This window comes from Meleagris gallopavo, chromosome 12 (assembly GCF_905368555.1).
Source record: "Meleagris gallopavo chromosome 12, MGAL_WU_HG_1.1, whole genome shotgun sequence".
Lineage (NCBI taxonomy): Eukaryota > Metazoa > Chordata > Aves > Galliformes > Phasianidae > Meleagris > Meleagris gallopavo.
The window spans coordinates 1,541,456-1,560,785 of record NC_139415.1 but is presented as its reverse complement, the minus strand read 5'-3'; the positions used below and the strand labels follow the sequence as shown (position 1 = coordinate 1,560,785).

The 19,330-nt window shown below is 44.4% G+C and overlaps 1 protein-coding gene across 2 annotated transcripts in view; it reads left to right on the top strand.

Moving 5' to 3' along the window:
• Positions 1–219: 219 nt before the first annotated feature.
• NPTN (neuroplastin) overlaps positions 220–19,330 on the top strand; it is a 46,475-nt gene continuing 27,364 nt past the window's right edge. For both annotated transcript variants that reach the window (XM_010717167.4, XM_010717166.4), the window contains exon 1: positions 220–470. In XM_010717167.4, coding sequence (XP_010715469.1) covers positions 383–470 — 88 coding nt within the window. In that variant the 5' untranslated portion in view covers positions 220–382. The remainder of the gene's footprint in view (positions 471–19,330) is intronic.

The following is a 19,330-nucleotide window of genomic DNA, read 5'->3' as shown; positions in this document are numbered from 1 at the left end:
GCCAAACTGATTTCAAGAGCGTCACCTCAACCCCAGCTCTGTGCTTGCTGGGACACGCGTAAAGAGACTGAAACTATACACGGGTGCAAGACCTGACCATCCTCCTCGCCGCCAGCACAACCAGACCCATCTCGAAGCGAGCGCAAGATGGCGCCTGAGGGGGAAACGCAAATCCCGCGCTGCGCACACCACGTGACCCCTCCCTCTCCGCCCAGAGCAGGGCCGCCCCTCCCAACCCTCGCGAGAGCCGCCCGTGGCGTCGCGGGAGCCGGCGCTGCGCTGCGGTAGGAGGTCGGCGGAGAAGGACGGAGCCGGAGTCGCTTCGCCGCCCTCCTTCCTCCCTTCCCTCCCTCCCGCCTCGCTCCCCTCCGCAGCCGGGAGGATGCCGCGCTCCGGCCCTCTCCCCGCCGCTTTCTCCCTGCTGCTGCTGACGGCCGCGCTGCTGCCGGCGCCCTCCGTCGCGCAGAACGGTGAGGGCGGCGTGAGGGGAGCTGAAGGGGGGCGGGGGGGCGCGTTGCCACGGGGCCGCCGGTTGCTATGGGGGCGGCTACGGCGGGGGACGAGGGTCACGGGGGGCGGGGGGCGCCGAGGCCGTTCGCGGGAGGCGGGGGGGAGGGGGGCTGCGGTCCCACTGAGGGGCGGGGGGGTGGAAGCCCCGGCCCCCCCCGCTGCGCTGCCCGGTGCTGAGGTGCTCCGCGCCCGGCAGTGCGACCGTCTCCTCCCGCCCACTGAACCTGCATCTGCCGGGTTGCCTTCGGTGATTTATAATGCAATAAAGTCGTAGTTCCTTAGCAACTAAGGAGGTGCTGTGATAGGAGCGTAAAAGAGGGAAGGGAAAAAAAAAAAAAGGGAAAAAAAAAAAAAACCACCCTTCTCTGCGCTTTATAGGAGAGTGTGAGCTAAATGTGGCGCGGCGTGCCTCCTCCCCGGTGAGTTCGCAGCCAAGTGCGTGGCGGTCGGGGGCTGGAGGAGCTCCGTGCATCTCCTGGTGAGCCGGGACGCCCCATGGCATTGCGAGCTGAGAGGTGGCTGTGAAGGAGGGATGGGGTGTGCAGGGTTCCCTGTGTGACATTACGGCAAGGCCGGGGCAGGAGCTCAGCCGCAAGGTTTGTGTGCACTGGGGAGGTGTTACCTGCAGAGAAACCACACCTCGCATGTACACCTATTCGCACTGATTTGTGGCCACTTCGCCCTTTCATCTCTCCCTTTCCTCTTTGCTGTGCAGTTATACCATCCTAGCCTTTTTTCTTGAGGTAGGTTTTGCATTGCAGCATGAGGTCGCCTTTGACCCTTTGCTGTAGGAAAGAAGCACTGAGGCCTTCAGCCTATTTAACAATGACAGGAGACGTAGATGTAAGAAATAAGAGCCCAGACATCCCAGAGCGGATTTATTTCCTCACTCTGTGTGCGTTTTGCAGTCTGAAACCAAAGTGACAGTTAACCAAGCACCCTCCATGCTGCTGCATGGAGGAAACCTGTGGGCTTTCTGCATTGTGGGCGCCTTTCCTAAGGAGAACCAGAGGCCAGGCAAATCCTGCTGGTCGGTGGCCAGTTGGACTGCTGTGGCTACAAAGTCTGGTTCTTCTGCATTGATGCAGTTTGTGCTATTGCAGCATGGTTTCAGCAGGATTAATCTGCCCACATCGTGTTTCCTGTGGTATTTGGGTGAAGTGAGGTGACGTGTGAGTTAAATAGGTCGTGTGCTTGAAGCTGCTCATGTGTTGAGTTAGCAAGCAAGGTGTCAAATGCTGGCAGTTGGTATAAGGATGCTAACTAGCTGCTTGATAGGCAGTGCAGGCACGTGGGTTTTAACAGTAGTTGTGTGTCTTAAGGTCAAGAGTTAAATACATTTTGGGGGTAGATGGCAGGCCTTAGCCTTTCTCTGCTTCACTCTTGGTTTCCACTGCTGACGTGAAGCTAACCTAGCTGTAGCAGTTTTTGGCACAAGATAAGGTTACAGACCCTAGGAGTTTTCTGAGAGCTCATTAATTTTTATGTGGTTAACTAGGGTTGTCCCAGCAATAAATGATAGGGGAGACTCTGAGCGTCTGTGCTGAGCTAGGAATTTACACAAGAAGTGAAAATCTTATTGGGAAGGACTGGAGCACTCCAAAGGCAGAGATCCTTCTGAAAAAGGTGTGTTGCTGCAATTGAATTTCTGCTCCCCATTTGAATGCTGTCATAGCACAGAAGCAAGTTTAAAGCTTGCACATCAGGCCCAGCTGATTTTTCTGCAGCTAGTGGCCAGTGAGATGCTTACTGAATCACTTCCACTTTTGCTGTGGCGTGAAGAATAGGTACAGGTGTTTTCTGGGCTGTATGTAAGCTGTTCAGAAAACAATTTAACTTGAAAAGGCATGTGGAAATCTGTCAGTGGCAACTATCTAAATATTGCCAGGGGTGTGCTTTGAAGGTGTGGGGAGCAGTAACCCCAAATGTATGCGCAGGAGTCCCATTATGTGTTACTGATACATCGCCCTTGCTGTAGTGAAAAGATAATATGCCAGGGGTTATTCTGCATACAGCAACACTGAGTTATGTACCTGTTGAAGCTGCAGGTCATGGACTGCCCAGTGCTTGTTGGAAGCAACCTTTTTTCTTCTGACGAGATTACTGCTGAGTTTTTCTAGAATTAATGTAATCCAGTATAGTTTTAATTAGCACCACGTATAGATTTAAGCTGACTAAAACGGGAAATAGGTTTTTGGCATCTGTAAGGATTATATTTAAAGCTCTTATATAAACACCTAGGGATCACAGAGAAAGTTGTGTGTCAAAAATGTAACTTTTCCCAAGGATCCTTCTGAGACACTTGTCAATTTCTTGATGTCTGCGTCCAGCAGGTGGGTTAGGTGAAGTGACAGAAAGGGGGGGTAGAAGAGAGGTGAGGAAGCGTGAAGAGGAACAGCTGGAAAAAATCAGTCTGTCAGGAGGGTCTGTGTAAACCTGTAGTTTGCAACTGGTGTTGCTTGGAAAGTCACCACTTCAGAACAGTGTTCTCCTTGCGGAAAGGAGCGTGGCTCTTTGGTGATGAACTCCATGCCTTCTTGGTGGCTTGTTTTCAATCTTGGCAGCGTATTTGGCAGCTACTTCCTTCAAAACCAAGGCTTGAAGATACTAGTGCTTGGTAAGGTTTGGTTTTAAAGGAGCACGGCTATGTCTCTGCTGACGGCTGGAATAGATACTTGAGCTGCTCCTGTCAAATTTGCAGTCTTTAGCACAGCAGTACACAATCTGAATCACTTTTTCCAGTTCTTCCCTTTTCAGAGCTCTGGTCTGGCAGTGTGCACTTAAAAGCAGGCTTTCTCGTGTCTTGTCTGAAGGACAGAATTCTTAAAATCGCGCATTTTTAAAATTGTGAATGCTGTTTCTGGCTGCAGCTTTTCAGCCATTTTGCACTGATTGCCTTCTGGTATTCTGATGTGATTTTAGCGGTCCCCAGATAAAACTAAGAAATGGTTTCATACAGCATTTATGGAGCGTGAGTGTGGGCTGAGCATCGAGGAAGATGTTCAAAGTTCTGTTCTCCCCACCATTTCTATTCTCCTTCCTCCTACAACTCCCGCATAGGAAACTTAAATACAAGCAAGATGACTAACATGTATACGCTTGAAAATTGCATTAAACCCTTACAGATATCTGCTAACAGGTAACGAGGCGTCAACTGCTAGTACTGGCACTTCAAACAATAGCTTTAATTACGTCAAGAAGCAATCCGAGTGGAAGTGCTGCTAAGTGCTGAAGTACACAGCGAGCATTGACTGTCCTTGCAGCAGAGTCCTGCAGGAAGACTACTTGTTATGCCCATGAATGAGGTGCATTCTCTCCTTCACAATGAGCTGTTTCTTTTGCTGTAAGCACTCCTTTAGAGGAGGCGATTGTAAAAAAAAAAAAAAACTTGCGTTGTAAAGGACAATGCTAGCCTGTGATTCATCCTTCGGTTGTAAAACCAGTGTGGAAACTGCTCAGCTTCAAGCCGTGGAGGTGCTACAGCTCCTATTGAGGATCCTCTTAAGGTGAAAGCTGGGTGAATGGATTCTGCTTATTTTTAATTGGAAAGGTCTCTTAGCTGTGAACTTAAACCAGCTCTCTTGCCTCTTCTGGCATCCTTACAGTTTAGAGTGTTTCCTTTCCATCAGCATTTACTTTCTAGGCTGTTTGTCACGGTCGTTCCATGTAAGTTGTATTTCCTCACTACTCCTGGTGCTTTTCAGTCACGTTTTCAGGAATGTGATGAGTAGAACTGGCCGCAGTTCCACTTGGGACTGGCCCAAAGCTCAGTGGAGTGGAAGGATGGCTCGGTGCATCTTGCAGATGGCATTCCCATTTGCATCACAGGACAAATGCGTTTTTACAGTATGTTTTTGACTCATGTCCAGTGGGATCCTTTATAATGGTCACATCTTACGTGGCAGGACTGCTGCTTTGTGTTCCTTGACTGCCCACACCAAGCAGTTCTTTGGTGTTCCTGCTAAATGGCATCTTCTGATGGCTGCTCCCACTTGTTGTGATCCTGTTGGATCTAAAGGAGCACCCACCCCTACTTCAGCTTGCTTTGCTTTGGTCAACTGAAACAACCCTCTAGGCATCTTGCTATCAAGCTATCTTATTTTTTTCTGTTTTTCACCTACTTGCTTGCATACATGAAAGAACATGTGATGCACAAATGGAGTTAATGGAGTTTTATTTTTGGGTAGGAGTCTCTTGTCTGGGGGCAGTCATAATTGCCCTATTGAAATTAGGAAAATTGCGACTGTTTTCTCCTCTGTTTACATCTGTGTTTTACTGACTTTGCAGTAGATCAGATTGTCATGGATAAGTGGCCTCAAACCATGGGAGGGCAGTAAGGCTTTGTTCATCAGATAGGTTTCTCCCATTGTCTTCTTGGGCACAGAACTGGGATTGACTGTCTGCAGTTCCAGTCTGGTGGAGGAGGATTGGCTGTTTTAAAGTTGGGAGTTGTCAAAATTCTGTACCAAAAAATAACGTCCAGTTGTTCAAATTCGGATAATTGAGCCTTTTTTACGTGCCTTTAACAAAATCTTACTATTGAATGCTTTCACTTCCTCTACCATTGTGTGCTGCATTGTTTCTTTTGTCATTACGGGAGATTCAGTCTAATTAAATCTAAAAATAATTTCAGCCTCAGATTGAAGGTCTTGGGAGTATTCATCCACTGGCAAGATAACTACAGTAGACTTTTAAAAATTCATGTCCTCTTGATAAGCTTGAAGCTTTTTTGGGTCATCTGTGTGGTTGAAGTCATCACTTCAGTGTTGACGCAAACTCATTTGAGCAGAAAGACAACTTTGGAAGCTGGGAAGGATTCATCAGGCAGTGTCAGAAGGTGTAGATATCTGCTAGAATTAAGTATTAGAAGATTTGGAGGGTGAGACTTTTTTTCACTATTCCTGAAAACGCAGTGGAGAGCAGCGCTGAGATGTCAGCATCAGATTTCGGCTGCAGCAGGGTGTGTATGTGTGGGGAGGAAGTGGCAGCAGTGGGCTCTGATCTGGGTTGAATCACAGAATCACAGAATGGCCTGGGTTGAAAAGGCCCACAATGCTCATCCAGTTCCAACCCCCTGTTGTGTGCAGGTCGCCAACCAGCAGCCCAGGCTGCCCAGAGCCACATCCAGCCTGGCCTTGAATGCCTGCAGGGATGGGGCATCCACAGCCTCCTTGGGCAACCTGTTCCAGTGCCTCACCACCCTCTGTATGCTGGGTAAATAGGACCCCAGTTACACTTTTGGAGGCTGTAGGGTAGGACAGCTTTTATCCCTAGGGGTTTGGATGGAGAGAGGTAAAAAAAAAAACAAAAACAATCTCTAAGATATTAGATTTCTGCTTTGCAGCTATGTTCAAAAGAAGGATGAAGAAGCATCCTATCTATCCTCCAATCTTTGGAGGAACGTTGGGATTTCAGTATAACAAGTGCAGTCTCGGAGCTGTCTCAGGACCATGTATTTGTATAAACTGTTGGTGTTCCATGTCGGATCACAGTGTTTTTATATACAGAAAAAAAAAATTGGGGGGAGATGTGAAAGAGCAAGAATTGCACATGAGGAGGAGCAGAGTCCAAGACGCTGACTGGCTAAATGAATTTGCATTGTGAAACCTTTTTATAGAGGATAATTAGGTTGTGACGTCCTGTTCTGCTATGAATAAAGAAAAAACAAACCCAAGTCTTGGAATGCTGTAATTCTTATGGGCTTGTTTAATAGTACATGTTATAAAATAATGCATTAATGAATCTATTAAGCCTTGGTGCAGCTAAGTAGTGTCATTATTTACTACTTCCCACATTATGTCAATTATGTTAGTTTGGAGTAGATGTGGGGATCACGGAGGCTCTCCCTGGAGCTCGTTTGTTTGCCTGGAAACCTCAAATAGATGCATTTTCTAAGATGCATATTGAAGGATGTAAGAAAGGAGGATAGAGGGAGTGTTATGGATGAGAAAAGGGAAGATGTGAAAAGATGCCATCAGTCCAGAGCTTGAAGCAGTTGAAAAAGCAAATGCCATATTGATGGGCTGCTCCCGGCTTTTATTTTTGGTCTTTTTGGCCTGGTTTGTGCCAAAAGAGCTTGGTGGGGATGAGCTAAAATAAGCTACTTTAGCAGGTTCAACTTGCAAGTATGCAAGTATTTAGTTCCCTTTGTATTCGTTCAGAGCTCCTCCTAATGAACAGGTTTGCATGCAGTTACCAATTGCAGGCAAGCTCTACTGTTAATTCTGTTGAAGTCACACCTGTGTTTGCAATATTGTTGTGTTGCTGTAAGGAGTATTTAATGACTGGCATAAGTGGAGATGATGGAAATACGGACTGACATAAGGAAGATCTGAAATGAATCTTGCAGGCCAGAACCTGAAAGAGCAATGAAGTTTGCTCTGGAGATGGTCGAGTAAATCAGGGCTGCTTGGTTTGGGGGGAAAAAAGACCTTGATAAAGGATCTGAAATTGTGACAGACGTTATGAGAATTTGGCATGGGCATTTTTTGGTAATGCTTGGAACTGTGTTCTAGTTGAGAGAGGCAGAGTAAATGCTGTGTGGGTTACTCTGGTCTGTGGGTTTCATTTGCTATTTGAGCAGGCAGATCAGGGTTAGTGAAGGGAAGGCAGGCTGAGAACAAAGGATAGGGAGCTCGGGAAGGCTGTGTTTGTCAGAGTGCTGCTGATCTTGTCTTCTATATGGCTTCAAGCAAGGACAGCACGCTTCCTATCCTTGTACTTCTCATTGTTAATTTCTGCTCGAGGCATTCTAACCTGGGAGTTCAAATAGTTTACCTAAAGCAGCTTTCCACATAATATTATTTCATCTTCTCTCCTTGCTTTAAGCAGCCACAATTGCAAGCAGCCAACTTGCACTCTGACATTTTATATCGTATTACTTTATGTTTCTGTTCTTGTGTAAGTATGATGGCGTATTAATTCATATTGCAGTCTGTTTTAAGCCAGGAAGTCACCAAATAAGCAATTTATTCCACGCAAGCTGAGTTATCCTGAGTGTCTTGAGTCTGTAGCTGAGGGCTCTCAGCTCTGTTAAGCAGCCCTACACCTGTGACAGATGGCTTCAGTGACTTTGGAAACTAGAAATCTCATAACTTGGAGATAACATCCTGTTCAGCCTTGGCCAATGGTAGAATAAGTTCTGCAGCAGCCTTTGTCCTGTGGCTGCCAGGCTACATGAACCATGGGCTCAGCTGATAGCTGCTGCTGGGGCTTTCTAGCTGGCTGGATGAGAGGTGCCACAGGGAAGTGTTTCCCGAGCCCTGCAGCAGCTGGATGCTCAGGTCTTGTGCTGCACATTCATGTGTTTTCAGAAGTCTCCTCTGGCAGGTTCCTCTTTGTCTCCTTTTATCTCCTTTCTGCTGTATTTAGGGTTCGTTTGATGACTGGTTCCCACCATATAAGGTTTTATAATGCTTTAGATTACCTTCACCTTTGGATTCCCCCTCAGTATAAGTGCTGTCACCTGTGGCTGTTGTACTTGAGCTTTACTCAGTTTGTGCCTGTTCCTTTATGCAAAAGGCTGTGAATGATACTTGAATATCTTGACTGTAACTGTTCTGTACAGAGAGCTTTACTGCTTGTTGTCAAACACGGCAAGAGTATAAATGTTCTCTCATTTCCTTCAAGGAGCGTTCTTCATTTCCTTCTGTTGTGTTTAGATTGGTTACAGTGCAGCTCACTTTTTCTGTATCCTTGACAGCGATGACAATGAGAAGCAATGCAGCATTTTCTTCTTGAAGTGAACAGGACAGTTTCCATCTCTTAAGGATGCTGAGCCTAATGTCAGACTGAGACACAGTATTGATTTGCTTCCATGTGGAATTCATTTCATTTTCAATTGGCAGTTTTTCAACACTTTGCTCTAAGTTATGTAGTGCTCCAGAGCAACTTCTGGTCTCACTTAGGAGTACAAGACAAGTTTGGGCAAAGCTGTACACTTTGGTCTGGGGTTCATGGAGCTCCTATTTTTAGCCATAGCAGGATCTGTGTAGTGACCTCGATCTTGAGCCGCATGGAGTTAAGAAGGAGGGCATTTTGGGATTCTAGAAAGGGAGCTTGTGAGAATGGCACAGAAAAATGACATAGGATCAGCTTTTAAACTACTAGAAATAGTGATCAAGGCAGGAACAGCAGAAGGGAGTGAATGAATGAAGTGCTGCTTAGATCTTGTATCTTCTTTAGTCTCTGTAGGTACAGAAGATTACAGGGCTTTTCACCATACAGTGAGTAAATACCTGCATTCTAACTGTTTGTCAGTGACCCACATTCAGATTTTTTAGCAAAGCATTGTCTCCTTTTTTCTTTGTGCCTTTTCTAGGCAGCAAATAAACTGCAGGAATGATTTATCCTATTCTTTCTACAGCACCTAACAAGGCTAACCTGGAGCTGGCTGTGTGGGGGCTGAGGGTGAGCATGCCTTGCCTGCTGATGCTATTCTCTCACTCTGTGTCAGTGTGACCAAAAAAAAAAAGTGGTTTTATTGTTCCCAGTGGGTTTCCTAAGTATTACTCTGTCGTCCTCCTTTGTGAATTGAGAGCTCTTGCCTTTCAGAGATGGAAAATTACTAAACAAAGTTTTTTTTTTTTCTTTCTTTGAGAAATGCAAACTTGCTCTAAGATGACTATGAAAATATCACCTCTGGTTTAGGAAGTCCCTGAGCAGCATAACTGTCAGGAAATTGTTTGCCCTGTTGTGACATTCCTCCCATGTCCACTGCAGTGAAGGACCTGATGCAGAATAAATGCTTTGGTCTGACCTCCAATAAGGTACCTTAAAAGACACCTTTGTAAAACAACTGCACAGCCAAATGTTTTTTTTTTAATTTTTTTGTTGAAGAACATATGAGAGACTCCTTGATGTAGCCATCATGTTAGGTACAACAGCTCTTCAAGAGTGCTATGATGGAGAATGAAGAGAACTAACTTTTTGCTGGAAGTCAGGCAGATTATTGCAGCTAGAACTCAACAAGATGCTTTAGGTCATCGTGTTCTCAGACACTGCACAATCTCTAAAATGAAGCTAAATGTTCTTGGAAGAGAACTTCAGCTGTGAGTTTAGACTCCCTGGTATATTCATGAGGCTGCATATGAGTTTTTTGGACTGCTCAGGCACATGAGGCCTCGACTTCTGTGGAGTACTTTTGTTTTGCAGTGAAATGCTAAATCCTTGCCTCCCCTTCTGGTTTTCACTCCCATCATGTTATCTCTAATATATCCACAGTGTGCTGGTACTTTGCTGAGTGCAAACAGAAGTGTTTTTCTTCCTCATGCTGAGCAAAGGATCACATTTATGTCATTACTTTATGTCAGCTCCCTTTTGTTTTACCCACTTGAAGAGTCCAGATGCACTCCTTCTCTAATTGAGTTGCATTTCTGCTGCAGGAGAAATAGGAGTCTTTGAGCAAGAGGACTCCAGGCTGCATTTAAAGTTGAAAGGCTGACTCTAGTAAACCCAGAAGCTCCAAAATGGTCCCTTTTATCCATGCTGTGCATTTTTGGGGTATAGTTGTCCTCCCGTGCATCACTTACGTGAGTCATGGAAACAGGCTGACCACGTCTCAGCTGCACAGTGTGGGTAACGGTCAGTTAAGCTCGCATCAATCTTGGTTGAATTGAATTTGATTTTCTAAATAGTGTTATTTGATGCTGTGGAGGAGCTGCCCTCAGAAGTTTATTTCTGTACGAATAATCTGAGCGGTGTCAGTAGGCCACGCGAGATCAAAGCCCTGGTCCAAAGAAGGATCTGATTTATGACGTGCCCTGATGCGGCTCCATGTGCTGGCACTGAGCAGTGGGGAGAGCAAAGCTGTTTCTACTGGCATGTCCTACATACAGGTTGGCAGGGCTCTTTGGGTTAGCAAAGACTTGGTGAGTAGAGGCATGTTGGAGTCACAGACTTGTCAAAATAGGGAGAAGCTGAACTGTGCTGGAGAAATTGCACTGGGAGGGAAAGAACAGCCAAAAATGCAACCTAAAGATCAATTAATTTAGCAAATTGTGGCGTCTTCTTAATTTCCTTCTCTTCCCTATAACTAGAAGAGCGCTGTGTTCTGGGAAATGGACTGACTGACTGACAGGTGGATCATAACCTGATGTGTGAGCTGAAGTTAGCAGTTCATAGACAGAAGTTCTCTGCATCTATCAAGGCGTGAACTGTTGAAGTAAACGGAGCATCCCTTCTCTGACTCCCACTCCTGGAGCATTTCACATATTGCTATCAGGCCAATCTTGCTCTGTGGAAAGTTAAACTCTGCCTTGCATTTTGAAATGTATTGTTGCATCTGCTAATGTGTGGTTTCTTGTGCACGTGGATTTTTTTGGTATTTCTGTTCTTTCTGAATGACTTGGTTGCAGCCCCGCCTCGGGTTGTGTGACCTGTTACATAATCCACCAGTTCTGCAGAGGTCGGTGTGTTAAAACATCCCACTTTCCTTTATCACAATGAGACAGAGCAGCTTGTCCTGTAGGATGCCTAAAAGGCAAAACCAGGTTTGCTATTCAGTGCGTGCTCCCCTTGCACTAGGGACAAACGTGATCTGCCTCCTTTCAAACACAGTTGTTGGATCAGGAAAGGTCAAAGCAAAACTGGAAAGTGCTTCTAACCTTTAGCTTGCTAAAGGAATACTTTGAGGGTTTAAAATAACTAAGTGAACAAGATTTATTTTTTTTGTTATCTGTACCCAACATCTTACAGTGATTCCAGTATCTATGAGATGCAGATCCGGTCGTCTTAAAATATTTTTGAGATCTCCAGGAAGCAGGCTTCAGTTGCTGTGTTAGGTGTGAATGCTGGACAGATTTAAATTGCTGTCTTGTCTGAGAAGCAGAGCTGTTGGTAACTTCTTTTCTATCTTGTGAGGCTGAGTTTCTTCCCATTTACTTCTAGAGAATGGGATCCTGGTTGTTAACCCAAGTTATTTCTTGGCAATATGAAGGAATGATATCTTTGTGTTTTACAGAAGCTCTTGTACATTCCCTAGCTACAACGAAAGTATTTGTGTAGTGACCTAAAAAAAGTTAAAACTATTAAATCTCGGCTTGTTTTTTTTCCCCCTGCATGGATGATTGTAAGTCTTTTGTCCCTCACTTGAGTCAGGAAGAAGCAGCAATGGAAAGAACTGGAGAATAATACCTTCCCCTTCAAAGGACAGTGCAAGCTTAATCTTTGGAAAAACCTGTGAGAAGCTGGGCTGGAAATTCTTTGTGGAAGGAAATCTGTTGCTGTAAATGCTTCTTGGAGTGTTCAGACCAGCTTCCTGACAACGTGCACCCTCTGAACAAACAGGAATCACTTGGCTGCAGCATGAAAGCTGCCCAGAGTCTCTCGACTCTTGCAGCAGTTCTTTGGTGAGAGCCCTGGGGATCACTTAGCAGCCCACGTTGTGCTCAGGAACCCAATAATGACAAACCTCTTTGGGACTTTAAAGCGCTGTCAGGTTAAAAGGGGTTTTCATTCTGCTGGTGTTACCCTGAATTGGGGTGTGTGTCCTGGCATCACCGGAACGGCTTTGTCATCCACTGTTGTTTAATTGATGCTATATAAGGTGTTGGTCTGAGGGAGCTGCTCAATGAAGATAACCAGAGTTGCTTTTCTTATGCAACATTTCAAATTCATGCTTAACTAAATGCAATTCTGTCTAGGATTTGTCCATTGTCGTTGTGTAACTTGAGGTGGATGTGAGCTACTTCAAAGACTTCCAAAAGCAGTTCTTTACCATTTGCTTTGAAATACAAATAAATGTGCTTTCTTAGGCACGGAACAAATGGATGAACTTGGCGTTGTTCTGGATCTCGTTCCACAGGCAAGTTAATGTTTCAGGTAGATCAGTTGGCTTCATCGTGTCTCTGATGAGTTGTTTGTTTGAGAGCATTGATCCTAACATTATAAGGATCTGAGGACTTTTGTAAGGCTTTTATATCGTGTCTGCAGTGGTGTTTTATACTGTTGGCAATAGTATACTCGTCCAACCAGGACATCCTGCAGAGAGAATCGCTTTAATAAATGAATTCACAGAACAAACACTTGGAGTTTCTAAATGATGTTTGTTCAGTTCCTCTAAGCAATAGGATTTAAAACAAAAAGCAGGCTTTGGTAAGGAAGAACCTATAAACTGAAAGTGATGCTTGCACTCAGCAGAAAAAGAGTTATGGTGGGATCTTGAGAATGCACTATAGGAACATAGATGTGTAGAAACAGCATCTTCTTACTCAGTAACTGCCTCTGTGTCATCTGAATAGGTGGTACATGTAATGCACTGCATTAGTAGTCAGCATTTCTGAGCCCTTTGCAGAAACATCTGTGTGTGTAACATGCTGTAACCAAGTTTGCAATTAAAATCTGTTACCAAGTTTTGTTTCCTGTATAAAATGGAGTATTCATTCAGTCTGTGTTGCAGTTGGTGCATCCGAATGTGCTGTTCTGCAGAGGAACTTTGTTCTTCCCAGCTAAAGAAGTAGGAAAAAACACAGGCAGACCACTACACTTGAAAATGTGACTGCAGCTAACAGGCTGACACCCATACAGAGCCAAAATGAGGGAGCAGGTATTGTTTGTTGTTCTGATTATTCTTCTCTTGCTGTGTATTCCAGACTTGGAACCATTTTCTTTTCTCCTGCCTTGTGTTATCAGATGTACAGGCATGAGATTGTTGCAAAGGTAGCATTGTAAACAGGGACCACAACTCATACAATATGTCTGAATGTGGGAGATGCCTAGAGAGAGTTGAAATTGATTGGGAATGTACTGGAGGTGAAAACAGCTTTCTGAAATTAGAGCTGCACAGATCTAGTCCCTACTACATTCTGGTGTTGTTTTACCTACAAATTGTTTTTTCATTAAATTATGAAAGCTGGTGAGATCACCTTTTGAAAAATAAGTGACTGTAAGATAGAAGCTGCAGCTGAAAGCGTGCAGTTAAGCATTGCTTGTTAATTCTGAGGGAGCCCTTAATTTAAGGCATGCACTGTGTGATTGTGGAAAGGATGAATGGGCGGCTCGCAGTCCTCACCCTGATCCGAGTGGCTTTTTCTTTTGGAAGAGGCAGTTGGAGCAGAGGACCTTCAGAAATCCTTTCCAGTCTGAGCTCTGATTTATAACCAGGAGCCCGGTCGTTTCTCTGTGTAGAGGAGTTTCTGTTGGCTATGCAGGATGTATTCCCAGGACGGCCTCGCAGCGGAGAAGGCTCTGAACCATTTACTTAAAGGCTCCCTGAATTTTTACTTCAGCAAACGAATGGAATTAGTTGGGCCATAAATCTTTTTTGCACGTCAGACTGAGCAGGGCTTCCTAATGCACTGGGGAATGTTGGTCTGAATCCAGACAACGTTAATCCTCCTGTCTGTGGACTTGGAGAAAGTAATCCTCAGGTTTCCTTCTCTGTGCAGTGAATCTAATGCTCCATCAAGGGCTCATGCATTTTGTATGATGCTCTCTGGGTAATGTTTTCCCCCATAGCAAGTTGTAGCCTGCATTCACCTGCATAAAGCTGCAAGATGAGATTGCAGGAATTTAGGTTCTTTAGCAGTGAGAGCGCTGTGAAAATTAAACCCGCTGCTTACCGGTGGTATGAAACCAAACCTGCGATGGCGTTATGATTAAAGGCTGTGTTCTCTGGTGGTAAATGAGTGGGGAAACCATGAAACCCACTAGCGGATGAGTGAAATCAGGTGGTACGTTTTAGTATTGTCTGTGGAATGGAAGTATTTTCACCCTTTCTCTCCAGTGTATTGGCTGTCACTCTTATGTACAGATTTAACTTAATTTCAGATACTTTCCTTTTAGTAAAGGTCAGTACTGGAAAGGCACTATTAATTAGGCTGTTTTTTTTTCTACCCACATGAAGTACAAGTGCAGTACATTGTCAGAGGGATTATGGTCTTTTTCCTTTCCACTTGGAAAAATTTATCATATAATTAACACCTTTTCAGTGAAGAAGAAAAATGTGTTAATTAGGCACAGTCCCTGTTAAATAGCAGACGGTTGTTGCTTAGGCTTCCAGATGATGGATACGGTGGGAAGAAGAGCTGGACAACTTCTGATGTAGCTCTTTGATATCCTGATACAAGTTACAGGTGAGATTTATCAAGTAATAAAGTTGAAAATAGGCTAAAGTGAAGGAAAACAAAGCCACCTTAGAATGTGTGATTCAATATTGTAATGGAAATTGTCACTTCTTCCTCCCTTCCTGAAACCAGGAGGAGCTCCAGCTACACTTGGAATCCTGAGGTGGTCCAAATGCAGCATTTCAGAAGCATGTTGAAGCATTCACACCGGGTTGAATTGAGTTCTTCCCTCATAAATTGTCATAAATGCACTTTTTTAATATTGCTTCAGGATTGAAGATCCAGTGATTTATCTGCCGTGGTGGTCATAAAGCTTGGCATGGCTTCATCTCTGCAGAGCCCAGGGTATTTGGGAATGCTAGAAAAGGTGGTTTTGGGGAAAAAAAAATGTATTGGCATCTGTAATTCCTAATAGCAGTTAGGAAAAGGGTATTAAGAGTTTATTTTTTTTTTTAAAAAGACCTTATTGGAAACTTCAACCCTAATGCCTACTTTTGGTGGTAAAACCTCAGCAATAAACCTCAGCATAAAGATGATGGTGTTTGCTGGTGACATCTCATCTGGAGTATTTTAGGTAGCACTGAACATTAATTTAAAAAAAAAAAAGGGCAACAACAGCAAAGCTCTTCAGCAAATCTGTTTGTCCTTTTGTTGTCCCATTTAGGAAAGACATTCCTAAAACCATTTATTTGTAAAAATGAATGGCTGTATATTAATAAGGAACCTTATATGGGTGTTCGGAGACCAAAGAGAACAGAATAAATGGCTGTATCAGCTCTTTTCATTCTATACATATGGAATCTCAGGCAAAGTTCTCAAGTAGTAGATAGAAACAAAATCTCCAGAGCTGTGCAAGTGGTGAAATAGGGGCACATGGCAGCCTGCTAGGACAACTGTGAGGCATCAGGCTGTGTACAGGATGGCTTTGGTTGTACATAATGACCATCTGCAAAGCATTCAGTCCCAAAGCTGTGCCGTGGGTTCACGCTGGAATCAGGTGTGCTTTCTGTGCTTACCTTCCAAATGCTTTTCTCATTTTAAAGCTGAATTTGAACTGTTTTCTTTCTTCCAGTAACTGGAATTCAACACAAGAATACCTGCATTTTATGTGATCCTGTCTGGTTCTGTCGTGCTGGGAGGCCTAATGTTACCTCTGCTGACATTCATCTGCAATCTTCTTAAAGACAAAACCTAATTTTATTTTTAGCATCTTTTTCTAGGACTAGCTGTTAATTTGGGTTAATATTCTCCCTCTGCTTCTCCAGTGCTACTGGCATTGATTCTTTAGCAACTTAGTGCATCTTGTGTGGGGTTTCAGTAATGAAAGGGTGTTTGCATCAGTGGCAGTCATTTTGCAGCTAAGGATGACTGTCAGGGACCACCTTCATGCTGTTTTTTGACTGTGGGTGTATTTTGTACTAATTGTCAGTCTGTTAAAGATCCTCTTTTTGTATGTGCTCATTTAAGCAAGTGAGGGATTTAAGCTCTTTGGTCACAGTGATGCTGGTTAGAGCTATTCAGAAATTGTCTTTTGTGTATTTTTGCTTTGGTCTCCTGCCAAGGTAAGGCTACAAGCTGCTGCAGCGGGCTTCAGAAGCTGGTCAAAATGACAGCTCAGTGTTTCTTCATGCCTCTGAAAGTGCTCACATCATGGCTGTATGCAGAATTCAGCTCTGTGGTCACAGCCAACATCAGCAAAGCAGATGAGCTTTATTGCATCTCCCACACATTCTTAGGTGGATGCTGCTGGCTCTTCTCAGGGCTCTGTCACTAAGGGCAGTGTGTTCAGGGCTGCTGCCATTTAAGTTGGAAGGGGTATTGCTGGTTTGCAGAGCTGCAAATCATTTATGTTCCAAAGCTGGAATGTAGCTTGGCTTGGCCTCACTCCTGTCCAACAGGTCGCTCAGATGTTGGCCAGTGAATAATTAATCTGAAAAGGTTTCTTTTGTTGATAGAGCCTCATCAGTGGAAACAGGAATGGTAAAGTTAAACTTCTGCACTTCAAATCTTCAGCCTTCTCATCCGCTCTCCCCTCCTGAACTCCAGGCAGCGTGGAACTTTTCTGTCCTGCTGGCTCTGAAAGTCTGCTTTGTGTTTCTCTTGCTGCGCATGGAAACTTCTGCCTGCCCTTTATTCATCCTGTTAGGCAGATAACCATAAATTATTAACAAAAGTTTTTGGTTGGAAACATAATAGCGTGCTTTGTTTGCTCCATCTTCTGGACTGTCCTAAGTTATTTTACTTGCACTTTGGGATATCTGGTAAAAGCCTTGTGAAGAGTATTTTACACTGGATTATTCCTTGTTTTTTTATGCACAGCAACAATTAGACTTTAGAAATACCACAAGACACCTTTTTCTTTGAATGAGGAAAAGTCACTGTGTAACAGGATGACTTACAGATGGCTATAAGGATAAATACAGTTGTCACTGATACTACTGAAACTTCATAACAATATTTTCTTCTAAGCATTTGAAGGCACTTATACCTACTGCAGTGGTCAGTAAGGATCCATATAAGACTTGGGCTGTTCTGCTCCTTCTTTGGGATCTTAAGGTGCGACAGATCCATTGCCTCCTTCCCCAAAGCCCTGACCTTTGCCAGCAGTTGGATGTTAACCTCTCTTCTGTCTGGGGCTGACGTTTGCATGCTGAAGGCAGAAATTCTTCTTGCCATGGGTGCTTCCCTGCAGTGTAGAGGCTTTAACTCATACAAACACGGGCAGTTTCTCAGTTGTCAGTTGGTACTAGTGTGATCTTGACATGCTTGTATTTTGCAGTCTTTCTTCTGATGCTCCTATTTCTAGAGCTGTGCAGAACGTGATGGTAACAAAGCAGTGAGTGCTGTGCAGAGGAGAAGACCAAGTAAGGAAACTGTTGGGCTCGGAAAGCCTCTTATGTAAGCAATGAAATCTGTACAGTGTCATTTTCTGTTTGGTTTTGAACAATTACAGAAATCACTGACAGTTGCCAAAAAGCAGGAGTCCTTCAGTTTCCAGGCTCCTGTTGTGTTGCAGCAAGTATTCAGTGTAACGTTTAGCTCTTTTTCCACCCTTTCTCTTAACGTGTCTGCTGGGTACTGGCAGGTCTCAGCACTTTCTGTAGCTTCTGGCTGGGTGTTTTCATCAGAAATGGCCCTCTGGCAGATGTGCAGTAGCTGGAAGCGTTGCCTTGCCTTGCTTTACTGATGCTGTTTGATGCATTCCTTTGCTGTTTCGCAGCTACTGAGCATGTTTTTGTTAACTGTAGATTCTTACCTGGAGTTCTTAGTGGCACTGCCAGTGCAATGCTCAGTTTTTCTTAATCTGCACGTGAGGGTTTTTCTGCCACCTTCGTTCCCATTTCTTCTGCTTGGAATTTTGATTCTAACCTGGAATATCTCTTGAAAGAGCATTTTGTGATGGGATGGGGGAGATTAGGGAGATGTGTGTACTGACAGCATCGTTTCTGAGGTCCTGACAGTGTTGTATTGAAATTTATCATAATCTCAGACACTGATTTTTTCAAGAGGATTTGGAACTGATGGAAACCCAGGGTTTAGAACTTAAAGCCGGAGAATATTTGCTGAAGAGTCCTTTGGATGCAGTCATCCTGCTTAATCTTTTTTCTTTTTAGGCTTTTTGCACAAGTTACAATATTTTAACAGTGTAGCTAATGCAGCATCAAACTAAAGGGCAAGCTTTTAGCAGCTTGTTCTGTCTGCATTACTGTGGGAGCACTAAGCCCTGGAGAGAAGGTGGGCTGTGGCATGTTGTTGCTTTCACCCTTTACATCCAGTAAAGCATGCTCAGACAGGTCTTGCTGCTTGATTTCCAGGTTTCCTCACTCAGGGTTCTTGAAATGGGGACAGTCCAGCAGAGCAGGATCATAACCCAGTCTGCTTTGTTAGCTGAAGCAGAGAGGTGAGAGCAGTGTGATCCTTGTTAGCCCCAAGGAACAGCACGGTGTTCTTAGCATGGTTTGTAACTGCTGGTAATTACAGCACCTCTGTTGCAACACTTTTTCCTCTCCCTCCAGCGGTGGATTATTTGCAGTGGTATTTCTGGGAGCGCAGAGCTCACCTGTCTTTAGTGCTGGAGTGCCTGGCTAAGAAAATCCTCGTCAAATGGGTTTGTAATTGGAATGATTTCTGGTACTAATTGACTTCTTTGCAGCCTTTGTTCTTGTAGCTATGTGAAGTGCTTCCTAATGCACGTGCTTCAGAAACGTTACTGCTGAATTGTCTAACAGTCCTCATCCTGAAAGTAAGCCGTGGTGTTTAGAGGAGGGCTGAATCAATCTCTAGTTTGTGTGGCACTCTGCCTGCGCCTGGGAGCCCTGCTGCCCAGGGAGCTCAGCCATCTGATGGGTTGTGCTGCATAATCTGTCTGGCCAGCTGCATTGTAATCTTTTAGTTTTAGGGGGAGGCAGGCGTGTGGGGGAAGAGACCGGCTTTAAGGCAGCACAGTTTTCAATAGATACCTTTGAAAATAGGATTGAAGGACAGTTTAGCATGTCTGTGCTCCTGACGTTGCTTGGAAGCTGGTAAGTATTGAAGGATTTCACACTGTAATAAGGATGTTTTGTCCTGATTGTGAATGTCAGCACAGCATCCTGTTTCAAAAGGCAAAAGCTGTATGGTCTCTGGAAGTGAGCAGCACCAAAGGTGCTTCCTAACTGATGGGGTGACCTTTCTGCTTGTGTGCATATACTGAAATCCCTTTCACCTCTGTGAATGCTGTGCTCTTCATGTGTTAACCTTCAGCTGCGAGTGCTCAG